This window comes from Canis lupus, chromosome 19 (genome assembly GCF_048164855.1).
Source record: "Canis lupus baileyi chromosome 19, mCanLup2.hap1, whole genome shotgun sequence".
In the NCBI taxonomy this organism is placed as follows: Eukaryota; Metazoa; Chordata; class Mammalia; order Carnivora; family Canidae; genus Canis; species Canis lupus.
In genome coordinates this window covers 45,758,855-45,775,904 of record NC_132856.1, presented here as the reverse complement: position 1 = coordinate 45,775,904, position 17,050 = coordinate 45,758,855, and the positions used below count along the sequence as shown (strand labels likewise).

Genomic DNA, 17,050 nt, shown 5'->3' with positions numbered 1-17,050 from the left:
TGCACTAAATGACATGGGATTGAACATTTTAAAATGGTTAATTTTATGTTATGTGAATTTTTTAAAAAAGTATAAATAGGGCCATACCCCGGCTGTGCTACAAAGCCTCCCATGGCTCCCTATTGCCTTGATACAAGGTATATACTTGTATCTCATCCCCAAAACTCCCCAACCTTGACTCACTCCTCTTCCCAAAGCAAGGCTCATTTGTACCTCAGGGTCTTTGCACATGTCATTCCTACTGCCTGGCATGCTTTTATTCATCCTTCAGATCTCCAATGAAATGTCACCTCCCAGACTGGGCCCCATCACTACCCTTTCTTTGTACCTTGGATATTTCCTTCAAATGACTGACTGTAGATGGTAATTTCATTGTGGGTTTTTTTTTATTTTTTTATTTTTAAAAAGATTTTATTTATTTGTTTGAGAGAGAGAGAGAGCCCAGGTGGGGAGTGGGGAGGGAGAGAGGGGGAGAGGGAGATGAAGAAGCAGACATCCTGCTGAGCAGCTGAGGAAAGGAGCCCTATGCGGGCTTGATCCCAGGACTCTGGGATCATGATCTGAGTCAAAGGCAGACACTTAACCAACAGAGCCACCGAGGTGCCCCTCCTTGTGGTTTTAGATGTTAAGTAGGAAGTTAGGTGTTCCTCAAATGTGTGGCGAATGAATGAATGAATGAATGAATGAGTGAATCAACAGATAGATGGAGGAAGGCAACTGAGAGACTGCCAGGGAGAAGCCGGAGAGACTTTCATGGCAGCCTGCAGATAGGTCCTAAAAGGAAGCGACGTTTTATCACCCAGCGGACAGGGAAAGAGACGTCTCCATTCAAATCTGGTGCTTTTTTCCCCTCAGAATAGCACAGCTGTCTCCAAAACAAAGACCTACAATTGCTGCCAGCACGTGCTTCGTCATTTTTACTTCCTTTGAATATTCTTCAATGGATTTTCTTTCCAAACTGCACAACATGTATTCGTAGTGTGAGTGTGACAGGCACGCAGTGGGCGGGGGAGGGGGTGCAGGAAGAGCCCCTGCCCCACCCTCACTCACTTTCCCAGGTTAGAAGCCCTGTCTTCTGGGTGCTCAAACATAACTGAGAGTCCTTGTATATAGAGGATCTGTCCACATTGTACAAAATTTCTATGAAAATCATATCATACTTTGTAAAGGGATTTTCTCTCTCAGGGTCAGTTTGGTTAAATGCTCCATCACATTTCAGATCTGAAGTTCTCTTAATTTTTCCCTTCCTTCCCTCTATTTGCTTTGTCCCCAGGATTCCGCCAGGACAAGCAAGGCTCCTGGAAGATCTGTGGCTAGGCCTTACACCTTGGGTTTTTAAAGACACTGGTTCCAATGGGTTGGCCAAAAGGCTGGAGTAGGGTACAACCCCTGTGGAAAACAACTTGGCACTCCTCAAAAGGTTAAACATAGAGGTACCTCATGATCTAGCAATTTCACTCCTAGGTATAGACCCAAATAAAATAAAAACAAGCGTTCACACAAATCCTTGTATACCATGTTCACAATCACCAAAAGGTAGGAACTGCCCAAATGTCCATCAGTGGATGAATGGATAAACAAAATGTGGTCCATCTATGCAGTGGAATATTACTCAGCCATAGAAAGGAAGAAAGCTCTGACACCCACTACAACATGGATGAACCTTGAAAACATGCTCAGTGAAAGAAGCCAGGCACAAAACACTCACATAGTGTGTGATTCTATCTATATGAAATGTCCAGAACAGGCAAATCCATACATTTAGGAAGGAGAGTAGTGGTTGGCAGCGGCTGGATAGGTTAGGAAAAATAGAGAGTGACTGTTAATGGGCACAGGGTCTCCTTTTGGGGTGATGGGAATGTTCTGGAACTGGACAAAGCTGGTGTTGCACAACATGATGAACCTACTACCTGCCCCTGAATTGTTCCCTTTAAAGTGGTTAATTTTATGTGATGTTTGCATCAATTAGAAATCAAAAAGTTGGGGTAATCCCCATGGAAGCCAGCAAGGGGGGAGGTGTCATCCTCGCTAACACAGGTAAGTGCTGAGTGTTAGCGATTCTAACATTTTGCTGCGCTTGTGGTCAGTGGGAGGGTGCTTCTTCTCGTGCATTTATTGGCTGCCTGCATTGCTGTCCTCTGAAACCCTTATACAGAAACTCTTCTCGGCGGATGCGCCAAGATGGGAGGAATATCCTTATTGTACAAATGAAGAAACCGAGGCACCAAGGGGTGAAGTGAATTTTCCAAGGTCCCCCACTGTGGCCCTTCCAGCACATCACAGGGTTTAGGTAGAGGCTTGGGGAACTTTATCTGTAGCAGGAGTGAGCTGATGGTAAACCTCAATGACAAGTCCACAGTGACTCAGGACGGTCGTCCTGTGCAGCTGACATCTGTGAGCTTTACAGTGTCCTGCCATAGATTCTCAGAGCATCTGGCAGTAGATACTACTGTTTTCCCATCTTACAAATGAGGCAATAGGGGCTCAGAGAGGTAGATCACTCGCCGCAGGTCACACAGTACAGTGAGGACGTGTTAAGTCCGCTTTGCTCTGAGCTGCCCCCAGGCAAAAGCAAGTCATGGAGATGTGGATGTTGAAATCTCAAAGCAGAAACCTCACTACTCACAACCAGATTAGGAACTCCAAGAACCTACAGCGGCACTCCCACAAGTCCAACCTGAGAAATCTCTGGAGAAAACTGGAGCAAAGCAAAGCTCAGCTCATGAGGTCCCCCTCCTGGGGTCTGAAGGAAGTGGCAGGTGCCAGATTCATAGCGGAGTTGTGATTCCTGGGAAGGTCCAAGTTCCCAGGGCCATGAGCGTGGGCTTGGTGGGAAATAGAAATGACGTGTATGCATGTGCCTGTGTGTACATGTCTGCTCGCATCTGCATATGTGCACGTGTCTTTTTAAAATATATTTTATTCTTTTATTCATGAGAGACAGAGAGAGAGAGAGAGAGAGAAAGAGAGGGGCAGAGACACAGGCAGAGGGAGAAGCAGGCCCCATGCAGGGAGCCCAACATGGGACTCTATCCCAGGTCCCCAGGATCACACCCTGGGCGGAAGGCGGCGCTAAACCGCTGAGCCACCGCTCAGCACTGAGCACAGGCTGCCCATGTGCATGTGTCTTTGAGCTTGCACACGTATACGAGTCTTAGGGTATGTGCATGCATGTGTGGCTGTGCATGTGCGCACACATGTAGGTCTACGGGGAGCTTTATTTTTTTTTAAGATTTTATTTACTTATTCATGAGAGACAGAAAGAGAGAGAGAGGCGGGGGCAGAGACAGAAGCAGGCTCCATGCAGGGAGCCCGATATGGGACTTGATCCCGGGACTCCAGGATCATGCATCACGCCCTGGGCTGAAAGCAGGCACTACACCACTGAACCACCCAGGGATCCCTCCATATGGGGAGCTTTAAAACCCCATAAGATAAGACCAAGTGGAAATCCTGGTGTTTGAGTGTGTGTCTGGAGTCAGGCTGTCCAGAGCCTCAGTTTCTCTACTGAGAAATGGACCAGTTTCTGCTGGATGTAAGGATTAGATTCCATGGAGACCAGCAACTATCAGATTTGTCACAGTATACAGTCTGTGTTATGGGCTCTGAAGTTGAAGCCTGTGATATCCTTGGATTCTCAAAGCAAATCCAAGGCTGTGTTTATTATCCACATTTTCATAGACATATAATTTTTTGTCATTCGAAAATGATACAAGCAAAGACTTCAAACCACACAGAAATATATGCAGTAAATAGTGAATATTCCACCCACGACTCAGCCCACTTCCCAAAGGAACGTCTGTTAATAGGTGGGTGTGTTTTCCAGAATTCGTGACCACGTATTTACATATTTGAGCTTGTATTTCTATTTCCATATAGTCCGCTACAGTATATTAAAATGGTGATGGAAATACTATAAAGTGGATTTTAAATTAATAGGGCATCCTTCACTCCTTCGGCTCATGCTAAAAGTATCTGATGTTATGGATGCAAGAAATGGAGTCCCAGAGGGCATGGAGATTGTTCAAAGTCACCCGTTCTTACACTCCCAGGCTGAGACATGACTAGAGTCTACCTGTCCATCCCAAGAAGGATCCCATCTGTAAGGATGGGGCTTTAGACATTGTACAAAGTTCATTTGTTCATTGTCCTTTTATTACACATTCATTTGATTCAGTCCTCTGTGGAGGAGGCCCCAGCCTGGGTGAGACAGAGCCGGGCAACCTTAGTTCAGGGGGGTCAGAGGCAGGTCTGCAGGCCTCAGGAGGCCAGAGGGGCATCCAGGCCTCTGTCTGCAGAGAGCAGGGTGGAAATGGGCCCTGGAGATTGAATGGAGGTCCCACAGGCATAGTAAGGCCTGGGGACAGGGTGAAGAGTCACCCCATTGCTGGCCAGCTAGGTGGCATAGGACCCTCCTCAATACTTGATGTTCATGAATAAGAACTGACACCTAACTCTGGGCCTAAACTGTAAGTCTCAGCCATTGGCTAGAGAGGTTGCTGCCTGCTGTAGCACGGTGCCAGCCCCACCCAAATGGGGAAACTGAGGCTGAAGCAGGTGCGGAGACTTTGAAGAACTGGTGCAGTCTGGGGCCAGGTTCTACCTCTTTCTGGGCCTCAGTTTCCCCATGTGTACAATAGGAGAGCAGATGGCAGAGTAGTAGCTGGGCAAGAATTTGGCTCCAGCTCCAGCACTGTCACCCTCCCTCCAACCTGCAAGTGACTAATCCCTCCAAACACATGGGTGTTGTACAATTTACCCCTCTCTGGCTGACCCTAGGCCTCAACCCCTCCTCTGTTGAAGGGAGTTAGTTTGGGGGTGTGACCCCACCCTCTACCTGGCAGCAGAGCAGGGCCTAGATGCATAGTGACTGGGCTTGGGGATCTCATGCGCACAACGTTGGCTTCCCAGGAGGGGAATCAGGCCCAAAACCAAGACTGGCCTCTCTAAATCCTCTCTCGGTCAGCAGCCCTCGATTATTGCTTTTAACTCTGCAAGCCCAAGGCCTCATTTCCCTCGAAGGAAACCAAGGCTTGGAAAGTCCTATAGCTCATCAGCTGTGGGGAGGGTCAGCTGCAGCCTTCTCCCTACTGGCATAACCTCCTCCCTGCTGGAGCATCTCTGGCCTTCAAGACCTGCCCCCATAGGTGGGCATCAGGCCGTCAATGGATGGAGGGGGGACATCAGGCCTGGAGGGACAAACAAGGTCACCTGCAGCTAGGTTGCCGCTGGCTCCAGGGAGGTTGAGGTTGGGGGGCTTGTGGCAGGAGCAGTGGGCTCAGAGTAGCAGAATCTAGAAGCAGCAGAGAGGGGTGGCAGCTGGGTCCACATCTGGAACCGAGCATGGGGACAGGGTCTGGAGGAGTCAAGGCCCATGCTCTGTGGTTCAGTCCACCTTGAGGGTAGAGCCTCCCTCTTCCAGGGACCACAGCCCCCCACATCCTAGAGAGGCAGGCACAGCTGGGGAAAACTGGGGTGCTAACAGGGTCACTCCTGAAATTGCATGGCACAGGAATGCAGTGGAGGGAGGGAGTAAAGCGGAGAGATGCCAGGAAGACCCCTTGGTCCCGGAATCACCATTTCCAGGGCTTTATCCAGAGAGAATGTTCTGTGATATAATAGCCAAGGCTTGGGAAAAACTCAAATGCCTCTGGGTGGAGAACCTAAATCAATGACAGTCCATTACATATATATGTACATTTTCTGGGGAAATTTTTTAAGTGGAAAAAAAAAAAAAAACAGGCAGACTAAACCCTGCAGTAGAATTAACATTTTAAAGAAAGTGGGCAGCCCCGGTGACGCAGCTAGAGCTGCCTGCAGCCCAGGGCGTGATCCTGGAGACCTGGGATCAAGTCCCACATCGGGCTCCCTGAATGGAGCCTGCTTCTCCCTCTGCCTGTCTCTGCCTCTCTCTCTCTCTCTCTCTGTGTCTCTCATGAATAAATAAAATCTTAAAAAAAAATTTTTTTAAAGAAAGGTTATCCTAAAATATGCCTGTAAACACAATCGTCTACATGTAAGGGATCTGAGACCTGGGTGCTGGGGAGGCATTTTCCACAGAACACATTTCTGTACCTTTTGATTTTGGCCAGGTGTTACTCATTCACAAACAGTACTAAAAGTTTTTACTTCCATGAAAAAACCGTGGAGATCTCCAGTCACATAAAGACACGAGTCTCCAGGTAGTATACCTGGTGTCTTGTTATTTTTAAAAGTTTATTTGGTTATTATTTACTTTTATGTGAGTGGGAAGGAGAGGTAACTTCTGTGCTTTACTCTGCACATATCTGGTTTGATCTTTTACAAAGAAAATGTGCAAGTGTTGCCTGAATGCGCCTGTTTGCATGTATCACACACCCAAGTTACATATGTGCATGTGCATGCATGCATAGTAAAAGCTTGCTTTAAAACCACAAGCTTTTTTTTTTTAACTTAAAGATTTTATTTATTTGATACAGAAGAGAGAGAGCATGCGCGCACACACAAGCAGAGGGAGCAGCAGGCAGAGGGAGAGGGAGAAGCAGGCTCCCTGCTGAGCAAGGAGGCAGCCAGTGGGGCTGGATCCCAGGACTCTGGATCATGGCCTGAGCCAAAGGTAGATGCTTAACTTGCTGAGCCACCCAGGCACCCCCCACAAGCTGCTTTCAATGTCCAGCAGTGCCTTCTGCTTCTCTCAGGGCCCAGGGCATCCAGAAGGCTTCCAGGAGGAGGTGCTGGGGAGAAGGAAAGGGGAGGGGCCCTCAAGGCCAAGAACAGTATATTTAGGTCCCAGTTAGCTCTAAATAACAAGAAAACAGAGGATATTATACCTTCCAAACTGGAAGAAAACCAACCCCCCTGGCAGCCCGGATGGCTCAGCGGTTTAGCACCACCTTCATTCCAGGGCATGATCCTGGGGACCCAGGATTAAGTCCCATGTTGGGCTCCCTGCATGGAGTCTGCTTTTCCCTCTGCTTATCTCTGCCTCAGGGAAGGAAGGAAGGAAGGAAGGAAGGAAGGAAGGAAGGGAGGGAGGGAGGGAGGGAGGGAGGGAGGGAGGGAGGGAGGGAGGGAAAAAGGAAAAGGAAAAGGAAAAGGAAAAGGAAAAGGAAAAGGAAAAGGAAAAGGGAAAGGGAAAGGGAAAGGGAAGGGAAAGGGAAGGGAAAGGGAAGGGAAAGGGAAGGGAAAGGGAAGGGAAAGGGAAGGGAAAGGGAAGGGAAAGGAAAGGGAAGAAAAAAAAAGAGAAAAGAAAAGAAAGAAAACCTCCCCAGATTATAGAGCAGAAACAAAGCCTAAGGACAAAGCCTAGATGGGTGTCCCAGGCTGGAAACCCTCACTCCATGGGTCCTCATCTAAGTGACTTTCACCAGCCTGGGGAGGTGGTAAGAGGAGGTGTTGGCCATTTAGGGGCAGCTGCTGAAGAGTAATTCTGCTCACCCTCTACCTCTGGTTTCCCAAGAAGGGGTGGGAGGTGAGGTGGGGGTAGTTGTGGGTTCTGAACAACTTTCTCAGGGAGGGCACTGAAGCTCGAAGTTAGACACTGCCCTCTTGGGCTCTTGTAAAGATGAAGCAAAGAGAAGGAGGTACTTGACTGGCAATAGCTCCCATCATGGTCAAATGGGTCCCTGCCACTCTTGAGCATCCTCCAGGACACAGTAGGGAGAAGGGAGGCTTGGGTTCCCACATCCTAGGGGACCCTGTTTCATTTGCCTCTAACTGGCCAACAAACACCCCAAACCCATTCTGGGCCCCCTCTGCCCTGGGTACAACAGCAGCCTGGTTCCTCCCCATCACCTTGCCCTCATGTGGAAGCCCTTGTAGGTCTGGTATGTCCCTACTGCAGCCTTTGGCCTCATCCCTTACCCAAAGGGCCAGAAGCTGTCGGTGGAGGAATCAGAGTGGGCAGCACACATGACTAGCAGGGAGCTTTGAAGATGCCTATGGGCTGACCTCACTCAGGGGAGGCCCAGGTGGACCCTGGTTTAATGCTTGACAGCCGGAGGCCTGACTTTGGGAGTGTGTAAAGCCTGAGAGGAGTTAGAGGAGTCATCAGCAGAAGGTCAGGCATCCTTAACATTCTCAAAGCTGGGTTTTATACCCAGCAGTACCTCCTCACTCAGAGAAGAGGGCATGCCCACCCCACCCCCTATGGCTGGCATTGATCACCACCTGCTCTCTGGCATCTTCCAGGATTTCCCAGTAACTTAAAAGGCCTGAGGTGAGCAGTCAGAAAGGCCGTGGCAGGCAGAAGGGGATGCCTGGGAGGCAGTACTATGTCCAACTTGGTTCCATGTAGGTATTACAACATCTGTCATGTGTTCCCCGACCTGCCAAATTTAAAAAGCACATCAACAGAGACGATGGAATATTGGGTTTCCTCTACATTTATTGCAACTGCTAAATGATTAACAACATTCACAACTTCTTAGATTAAAAAAAAAAAAAAAAAAAACCAAAAACTTCCATTTTGTAACATCACAAATGTCTTCTAGGTTTTACCAAGGACCAAAAATGCTAAAATTCTCTATATGATTTCCAGTGATGGAAACAAGCCAGAGACAGTAAGCACCCAAAGTGGCGAGTTAGCACTTTCCGGATGCCTGTCGTCCTCATGGAAGAGACCCTGGAACTAGAATGACAGAAAAGATACTGTGACTTCGACAAGGCTATGCAACCACACATCGCGCTTGTACGCACATTCCCTGCGAGCAGCCTTTGCCAGAGAGAGCAAGGGAGAGCGCGGAGGGCCTGTGCGCACTGGTCCCTAGCCAACAGCTGGCACAATGACACAACACCAGGCCTCCCCCGCCAGTTCCCATGACGTCAAACCCACAGGAAAAGCATCACCTGAGTGCTCAGAGGACTTTCCAGGATCAAGAAGTAGGTGTTCCCTTTGACGTTTGCCAAAGGCTCACAGGGTCAGCTCAAAGCGGGATGTCCCCAGGAGGAAGAGTGGCGGGAGGCTGTGGGGACAGGGCTTATACCCTGGGAATTCCTAAAGCACTTTACTTATAAATAAAAGCGGAGAGAGCCAAGAACGAATATACTAGCACAAAGTGAATATGATGGTCAGAGCTATCTATGCCACAGAGAAAGAGCTAGAACCTATTCAGGGAATACATACATGCCTTACTCAGGGCCAATGGGCACTCTGTGAAAGGCCAGAGAAGACCAAGGCCCTGTTCTCAGATTTCCATCCAGGTGCCCAACCCACAGTCAAAAAGGAAGGCTACTGGAAGGATTAGGAAAGAAAGGAGATGATCCCCCATAGCTATGGTTCCCCTAAACCACACCACCCCTGCAGTCTGCTTAAACTTTGCGGAGGCACCTCCATCATCTCCCTGGGCATAAAGATCTGCTAGTTGCCCATGCAACAGAAGCAGCTAGAAGTAAGCAGAGCCTGGAGGCTCCACCTGACATGAAGAGAGACAGCACAGGCCTGTGATGGTGGATGTGGGCCCCACAAGACAGAGCCAGAGGAGGCTGAGACTACAGTCGGGGCCTGTGGCTTTAAGAAAGCAAAGACTGGCCAACATGGTAACTCACTGCTGTGCCCCCCAAAGCTTGCAGTGTCAGCAGGATCCCAAGTTTCCCAGATCTGAGCACGTATTTAAAACTTCAACACTGCTGCTTTATGAGGAAGGCTTGAGATCCCCACAGCCTGAGAACGTCGCACGTAGCTGCAAGGAGAGAGCGCCAGGAGAAGATGGAAGGGCGGCAATCACACGCTAGAAATAGCAAGCAGCTGCGAGCCCACCCCAAGAGGACGCTTTCTGTTCTGTACAAAGGCCCTGATAACACAATTCTTTACACTCTGCCGCGCATGCCAGAAATGAAGCTTCTTGAAGAGTTTATACCTTCATTCCCTGGTAGAAGAGACTCCATGTGTGCTTTTTAAAAAAAGCAAACGGGAATTTGTGGATTCTAGAGAGATGTGTGAATTGAGGGAAGTTTGATCAACATAATGATTACTCCCCACCAAATACAGCACTATTATACATACTGTCGCTAAACTTCATTACATCTCTTGGGATGCATTTAAGAGTCAAGACTCCATAAATATCACATTCATGGAATCAAGAATCTCCACTTGTCCAAAGAGCTCCCAAGCTAATCAAGAATCTCCACTTATCCAAAGAGCTCCCAAGCTCCAACTCGCAAGCTGTGGTAACAGAGCGGACTTCACTAATATGGAATTACATCCCCCATTTACAGTCTTGAAACGATGAAAAGCCAGTCTGTCATCATTTTGGTATCAAGTTTGCTAACAAAGCACCTGTGGAGAGCAAGGTTCCCTGGGACTGGAAACCTGACAAGAGTCGGTTCCTGAGCACTAACAGGGCGCCCACCTTCTGAGGGGGAAACCAGGAAAGATTTGCAGAGGACTGGCTGCCACAAGCATTTGAAGAGTGGGGGGAAAGGCAAAGCAGATTGGAAATGGTGCATTCTTTATTCCTTTAGAAAGAAGAAAAGCCAGCGGAAACTCCGCACCAGAACTGCAGAGACGCTTGTTTCTTGTGTACACACCAAACCTACTTGGGCACTGGCTCCAGGGTAGATCCGGGGCAGAGGTGGCGCTTTAAGAGTAATTGCTGCTTCAAGCCTTATTTTTCTCACCAATGGTTTCATCTATTCAGGGAGAGAACGATTTTGTTCAAAACTGAGTTGGAAATTACGGGTGGGGAAGGCAACCAAAAAGAAAGGAGAAAGAAGGGGATGTTTACATGGGCCCAAGGCCCTTGAGAAGGAAAAGGATTTGAAGATGCCTAGAAAGGGATGTGGCAAAGCAGCTGGCCTGTGTGGCGCTGGCGTCCAGATCACCCTCACACTTGCAGGACAGCAGGGCCACTCCTGGGGTGGTTTCTCTCCCCAGGACAGCCACATGAAGTTGAGCCCAGGAGCCCTGTACCAAGGCCCGCTGTCGGGCTGACACAGCTATGCAGCCACTTTCAAGCACAGGACTTGTTCCTTCAACCAAACCTGGAAGGTGAAAGGTGGGACACATCCACATTCAAACACTCCCTGTTGCCCTCATAGAATTTTTTCATTTGTGTGTGTGTGTGTGTGTGTGTATGTGTGCACGTGTGCATGTGGTTTTGTGTTTGGTTTTTGGGGAATGAAAATGACTTCTGGAGAAATCATCTCTACGTACCAGCACATCAGCTTAGGCAGAATGCCCCATGCACTAGCTCACACACATACCTATTTGTTGGCCCGTTTGTGTCTGTACATCTGCATCATCCTCTGACGGAACACGTCAAACGTGTCTTCCTTGTGCTCCTGCCCGTCAGCACCTAACCCCTCCCCTTCCGATGCAGTTCCCCTAGGAGCAAAATGGAGAGTTAGCCATCATCCTGGCCATCAGGAGACTGGAAATGGCACAAGCAGTCAGAGTGGGATGGAGGCAAGTGAGACACACAACAGTGACAAAGGAAAGGGAAAGTGAAGACACGATTCACAACGTGGAACAAGGGATACTCACCTTAGCAGGTGTGCGGACTTTCTGAGGAGAGCGCTCAGAAGCCCAACTACTGCTGAAAGCCTCCCCCAGCAGGTGATAAGCTCAGTTTTAAATGAAATGCCTGCTGGATGCTAATGGGGCCTAATAAACTCTGGGCCATGTTCTCCCACCCTGGCTACCTGGCTTAGGGTTCCCAGAAGAGGGAAAGTGGTTTTTATTATAACTTAGAATTACCACTCAGCTTTCGTGACAAGAATGAATGTGGCTAAAATGCCAGGGGCCAAAAAGCCACTTAAATAGTCTGTGAATAGTATACGAACACCTGCATATGTAAATGATCTGCTTCTCATCTCATCTGAAGATTCCTTTTGTTAGGAAAAAAATTCCTGCCAGCTTTAAGGCATGTTTAGCATGAGGGGAGCCAAGAAATCAGACTGCAGATGAAAGGAATCAGGACCAGAATCCCAAAGAAAGTCTCTTTTCCCCAAGCACACTGCCCATCCCCACCCCTGGCTCCCAAGCGCCTGCTGCATACACGCTGACGGGCTCCCTGATGCCCTTTCCACAGGAGCCCAGGCCGTGGCCCTCCTTCCAGCCCATCTTCTGCAGCATCTGGAACCCCAGGTTCTTGTCAGTCAGCTTCTGCTGGGCGAAATCAAAATCCTTGGGTTTCTGAGGAGAGAGAAGAGTATGGCAAGTGTGCTGTAGCAAAGCACCTGCAGCAAGGGTCTGCTGTGCTACACCTGACTCGGTCCAGCACCAGCCCCTCACTGTCTCCAATTCCACAGACACTTGGGATCAAGCCATGGGCTGCTTCCCAGTTCCCAGCAACATTCGGGTGGGCTGGGGCTTCTGTAAGTGGGGAGTAAAGAGATGCACCCACAGAACCAAGTCAGATCAGCCTCTCAGGCCCCAGTGTGACCACTCCCACTGTGGTGCGAAGACCCTGAAGAAACCCCCATGAGGGGCTAGGGGGTCCGGGAAACAGGGGGTTAGCCGGAAGAGCCCTAAGTGTGGTGACCTGTGATGACCAGAGGACACACCCCAGGCTGGGGGTAACCAGGTTATGGGCTTGAGGAAGGAAGGCCCCCAGCATGCAGGAGTCAGAGTGGAGACAGGGCTGAGGTAGGAGAGGGCCAAACAGACCACGAATCTGCTGTAGAGAGAGACTGTGTGGAAAATGAGCTCACAGGGTCCCCCCTATTCTCTGCCTCCATTTTTTTAAATTTTATTTTTTTAAGATTGATTTATTTATCACAGAGAGAGAGAGAGATTGGCAGACACAGGAGGAGGGAGAAGCAGGTTCCATGCCAGGAGCCTGACGTGGGACTCGATCCCAGGACTCCAGGACCGCGCCCTGGGCCAAAGGCAGGCGCCAAACCGCTGAGCCACCCAGGGATTCTCTCTGCCTCCATTTTGAACACTTGTGAGCTTCCAGAACTCTGAGCAGTGACCCCATCATCCTGGAAGCCTCTCTGGCTGCCCTCAGATGTTGCTCAGCAAACCTGAATAACTGTCCAGCTGCCCCTTCCCAGGTCTGGGAGCTCCCCAAGGGCAGAGACTGGGTTTTACTGGGACTCCAGGGTCCATGTCTAGCACAAAGACCTCACTGAGAGCTGGTAAAGCGGGGAAGAATGGGGCTTGGGAGAGAGCCTACAGGGAGAGGGGCAAGAAACTCTGGGTAAGACCTGGGCTCCACAGCTGACTGTGGGAAGACAGGTTAAAAGGTTTGGGGGGTCCTCTGGAGGAAGAGACTGCCCAGTGTGAGCAGAAAATATTTCCATTTACTCATGAATATTCATAAGCACCCACTGTCCCTACCACCTGAGCCTTTTTTTTTTTTTTTAAGATTTTATTTGGGGATCCCAGGGTGGCTCAGCGTTTGGCGCCTGCTTTTGGCCCAGGGCATGATCCTGGAGTCCTGGGATCAAGTTCCACATTGGGCTCCCTGCATGGAACCTGCTTCTCCCTCTGCCTGTGTCTCTGCCTCTCTTGGTCTCTCATGAATAAATAAATAAAATCTTTAAAAAAGAGAGAGAGAAAGAGAGAGGCAGATACAGGCAGAGGGAGAAGCAGGCTCCATGCAGGGAGCCAAATGCAGGACTCAATCCCGGAACTCTGGGATCAAACCCCAAGTCAAAGGCAGATGATCAACCGCTGACCCACCCAGGCGTCCCATGAGCCTATTTTTAAAAGACATTTACTAAACACCAAGGACAGCCTGTGTAGGTTGAGAAGGCCACATGGACTTCTGGGGAAAGAGCTCCTCCATCCTGATCAAGGCAGCCAGTGCTGGGGGGGTGAGGGGGGCGGTGGGTAACAGTGAGGGTCTGAGGAGGGAACAAGTGTGGGAGGGGAAGAGGGTGGAGAAGGCAAGGGTAAAGCTAGCCACAGGTTCCCGAAGGGCAGATCTGTACCCCTTTGGGAAAGCTGCTCAGCTAGAGAAAAGCCATGTGCCACAGGCCAGGCTTCCTCTCAGCTTGCAGACATACCAAAGAGAGACTGGAGTTTACAGGAAGCCACTGCACAGCAGGTTAACATGCATTTAGCTTCACTCATAAGGTATCTCCAAACCACAGGGTAGATGTGACTGCCCCACTCACAGATGTACAAATGGAGACTTGGGAATTATATGCCAAGATTAGGTGGACAGCCTGAGCCTAGTTGCACCCTCGCCCAGACCACCAGATGGGCACGGCAGCTGGGTGCCAGCTGAGAACTGAGAACATCAAACTGAGAATTCAAACTGAGAACATCAGTCAGGACCACAAGCTTTGGGCCCAGGAAAGTCCTTCCTCCCTGCTTTAACTGAGGTTATACCAACACCTCACCTGGCCACTAAGACTGACCATGCACATGAACAGGTGTCTACCACACAAACTTTCCTCACCACCCTACATCAGCAAAGACCTCACCTGGTTCCCAGCTCACCTCCCTAAGGACCTGGGATGTCCCCACTTATGTCCTAGGTGACCTCGTTCAGCCTCACCTGCCCCGTGTCCACTTAGCTATCTGGAATGAACCCCATCTCCCTGATGACCTGACCCCCACAGGGGCTCTCCATTTCATTCAGTGGCAGCTCCATCCTCCTCACTGCCTGGAGGAGGTACTATATGACCCAGGGCATCAACACATCTACTTATTCATCTCCCTTCCCCCATCCAGGTGCCACCAAGGGCAACCTATTGACACAAGACCACCCTGGAGTCTCCCTCAGTCCTCTCTGAATAAATGGCATCCTCAACCCCACATTAATCTCAATTTCCCTTCAACCTGCTTCTCTGGATCCATAGCACATAGGCCACAAGAGTCTCACACATTCCTGTCTCCTATGCTTTGAGAAACAGAAAACAGTTTTAAGAAATCCCTGAGAAAAAAGGCTGTTTGTTATGCTTTGTACGTTATGCTAGTCTAAAGTAGGAGTATACCTCAGTTACAAGCCACAGTGCCCTTTAAAATTCCAACAAATTCCAACTGACTACATCATGCCTAAGAACTCAGTCATGCTCACCTTCTTTTTGGACACGGGACGACCCCGAGGTCTGTCGTAGGCAATTCGAACTGGTTCATGAACTGAAAGACATAAGAAACATATTCATACATACACATACTTTCTCCAAATTACTCGGAAAATGAGGGTGGCACTTTAGGCTAACAGCCCTCTTGCCTACAGAAGGTAGCTACCCACACCCCAGTTCACCAGGGTTCTTCTCAAAAATCACAGGCCACATGAGCAAAGGTGGAACACAAGGGCCCAACTGGAGCTGCTCAATGTGGAAGAGTCCACTTCAACATAGAGGACTGCCCACATGTATGACAAAGGTTCAATGCACAGATCATTGTCCATGACTGCAAGAACCATTTTGTTTCAATAAATAAAATATTTGCAATCTCGTGTCTTCCTAGTGTCTCTGCAACTGTTCCACTGATAAAAAGTTAAAGTCAAGGCTTTTCTAGCACAAAACAACCATGCTTCTCATACGAGCACTGAATCACTTTATTTGAGAGAGAAAAAGAGCGAACGAGTGAGCATGTGCGTACACAAGTAGGGGGAGAGGAAGAGGGGCAGGGGGAGAAACAGACCCCCTAGCTAAGCAGGGAGCCTGGGATCATGACCTGAACAGAAGGCAGATGCTTAACCGATTGTGCCACCCAGACACCCCTGAATCACACCATATTATTATTATTTTTTAAAAATTTTATTTATTTATTCATGAGAGAGAGACAGAAAGAGAGGGAGAGAGAGGTAGAGGGAGAAGCAGGCTCCATGCAAGGAGCCTGACGTGGGACTCAATCCTGGGTCCCCAGGATCAGGCCCTGGGCTAACGGCGGCGCTAAACCACTGAGCCACCCAGGCTGCCCTGTATCACTATTTTTGATGAAGGAGATCAGTAGGGCTGGTTTCTTCTCATGAACCACCCAAGAACTAAGAGTTTCCAAAATAGAGTTCTACTTTTTCCCCCATGAAGGACATGAGGCATTCAGACAGGCTGCCGTCAACAGCAGTTAAATTCTGAAGGATGTCAGAGTTGGGTAGAATAGCTGACAATCTGTGGTAATGCCAAGGTTTCCAAACACAAACCACAGGCCTGTTCTGTTAGGAGAAACTGGACAGATGCTCTTGGGGGTGAGTATAACAGTATCAACAATGTAGAACACACAGGTTACACAAGGTGGGGGACCATTCACCACAAACACCTCATGTGAGATATGGCAGCATTAGCCCCACGCACGAAGCACAGTCCAGGCCTCCACTTTGTGGAGACACCTGGAGGGGTCAGGGCACGAGGAATAACCCAGGCTGTGCCTGGTCCATCAAAAGGCTGCAGGTGATGCCATTCTGCCTACTAACAGTCTAGAAAAGGCAGAATCATGAGGCCTGAAAATGGGGAGGTGACTGCAGAGACACAGACATTTCTGGAGACAGGCTCCAAGCTCCGCTGTACTAGAATAATTCATGCCTGTACATACTTGTCAAAACTCCTCAAATTGTCCCCCTGAAAAACTCTTTAACTCTCCCCACATAAGAACAGGAGATGACCCCCCATGGCCCAGGCAGCAGAGCACAGAGCACATGGCTCCCACTAACCACTGCCCAAGACCAGCCCCACCTGCATCCTCCTTCCTCATTATCTCTAAGCAGGAATCCCTGCCCTGGGCCTTCCAGGGTTTCAGAAGGCTGGGTATTCTCCAAGGTTATGGGCAGAAAACAAATGAGATGACTGAGGCTGGTGCCCTTCATTGGAAGGTTCCCCACCCTGGACTGTGAGGAATAATGGAGACATCAAGCAGCATCTAGTGCTAACACACCACTGCTGCTCTAACACAGCAGTGTGTCCTTAGAGTGCCAACCTTACAACAGTTGTAGTGTAAGCTTCACAGGAACATTCCGGAATGCTGTGTAAAACCACTAGAATTATTTTAGGTTAAAAACACAACATGTGGGGATCCCTGGGCGGCTCGGCGGTTTGGTGCCTGCTTTTGGTCCAGGGCATGACCCTGGGGTTCCTGGATTGAGTCCCACATCAGGCTCCCTGCATGGAGCCTGCTTCTCCCTCTGCCTGTGTCTCTGCTCCCCCCCCAACCCCGCCTGTGTCTCTCATGAATAAA

The 17,050-nt window shown here is 49.3% G+C and overlaps 1 protein-coding gene across 10 annotated transcripts in view; it reads right to left on the bottom strand.

Moving 5' to 3' along the window:
- SUGP2 (SURP and G-patch domain containing 2) overlaps nt 1-17,050 on the bottom strand; it is a 60,922-nt gene that overhangs the window by 18,042 nt on the left and 25,830 nt on the right. For 7 of the 10 annotated variants that reach the window (XM_072786627.1, XM_072786626.1, XM_072786629.1 and 4 more), the window contains 4 exons: nt 14,952-15,013; nt 11,976-12,112; nt 11,182-11,302; nt 8,346-8,608 (listed from right to left, as the gene is read on the bottom strand). In XM_072786627.1, the coding sequence (XP_072642728.1) occupies nt 11,182-11,302; nt 11,976-12,112; nt 14,952-15,013 (320 nt within the window). In that variant the 3' untranslated portion in view covers nt 8,346-8,608. Of the gene's footprint in view, nt 1-8,153; nt 8,307-8,345; nt 8,609-10,515; nt 10,609-11,181; nt 11,303-11,975; nt 12,113-14,951; nt 15,014-17,050 lie in introns of those variants that run through there. The other 3 variants (XR_012012129.1, XM_072786623.1, XM_072786622.1) reach the window with 3 other exon arrangements.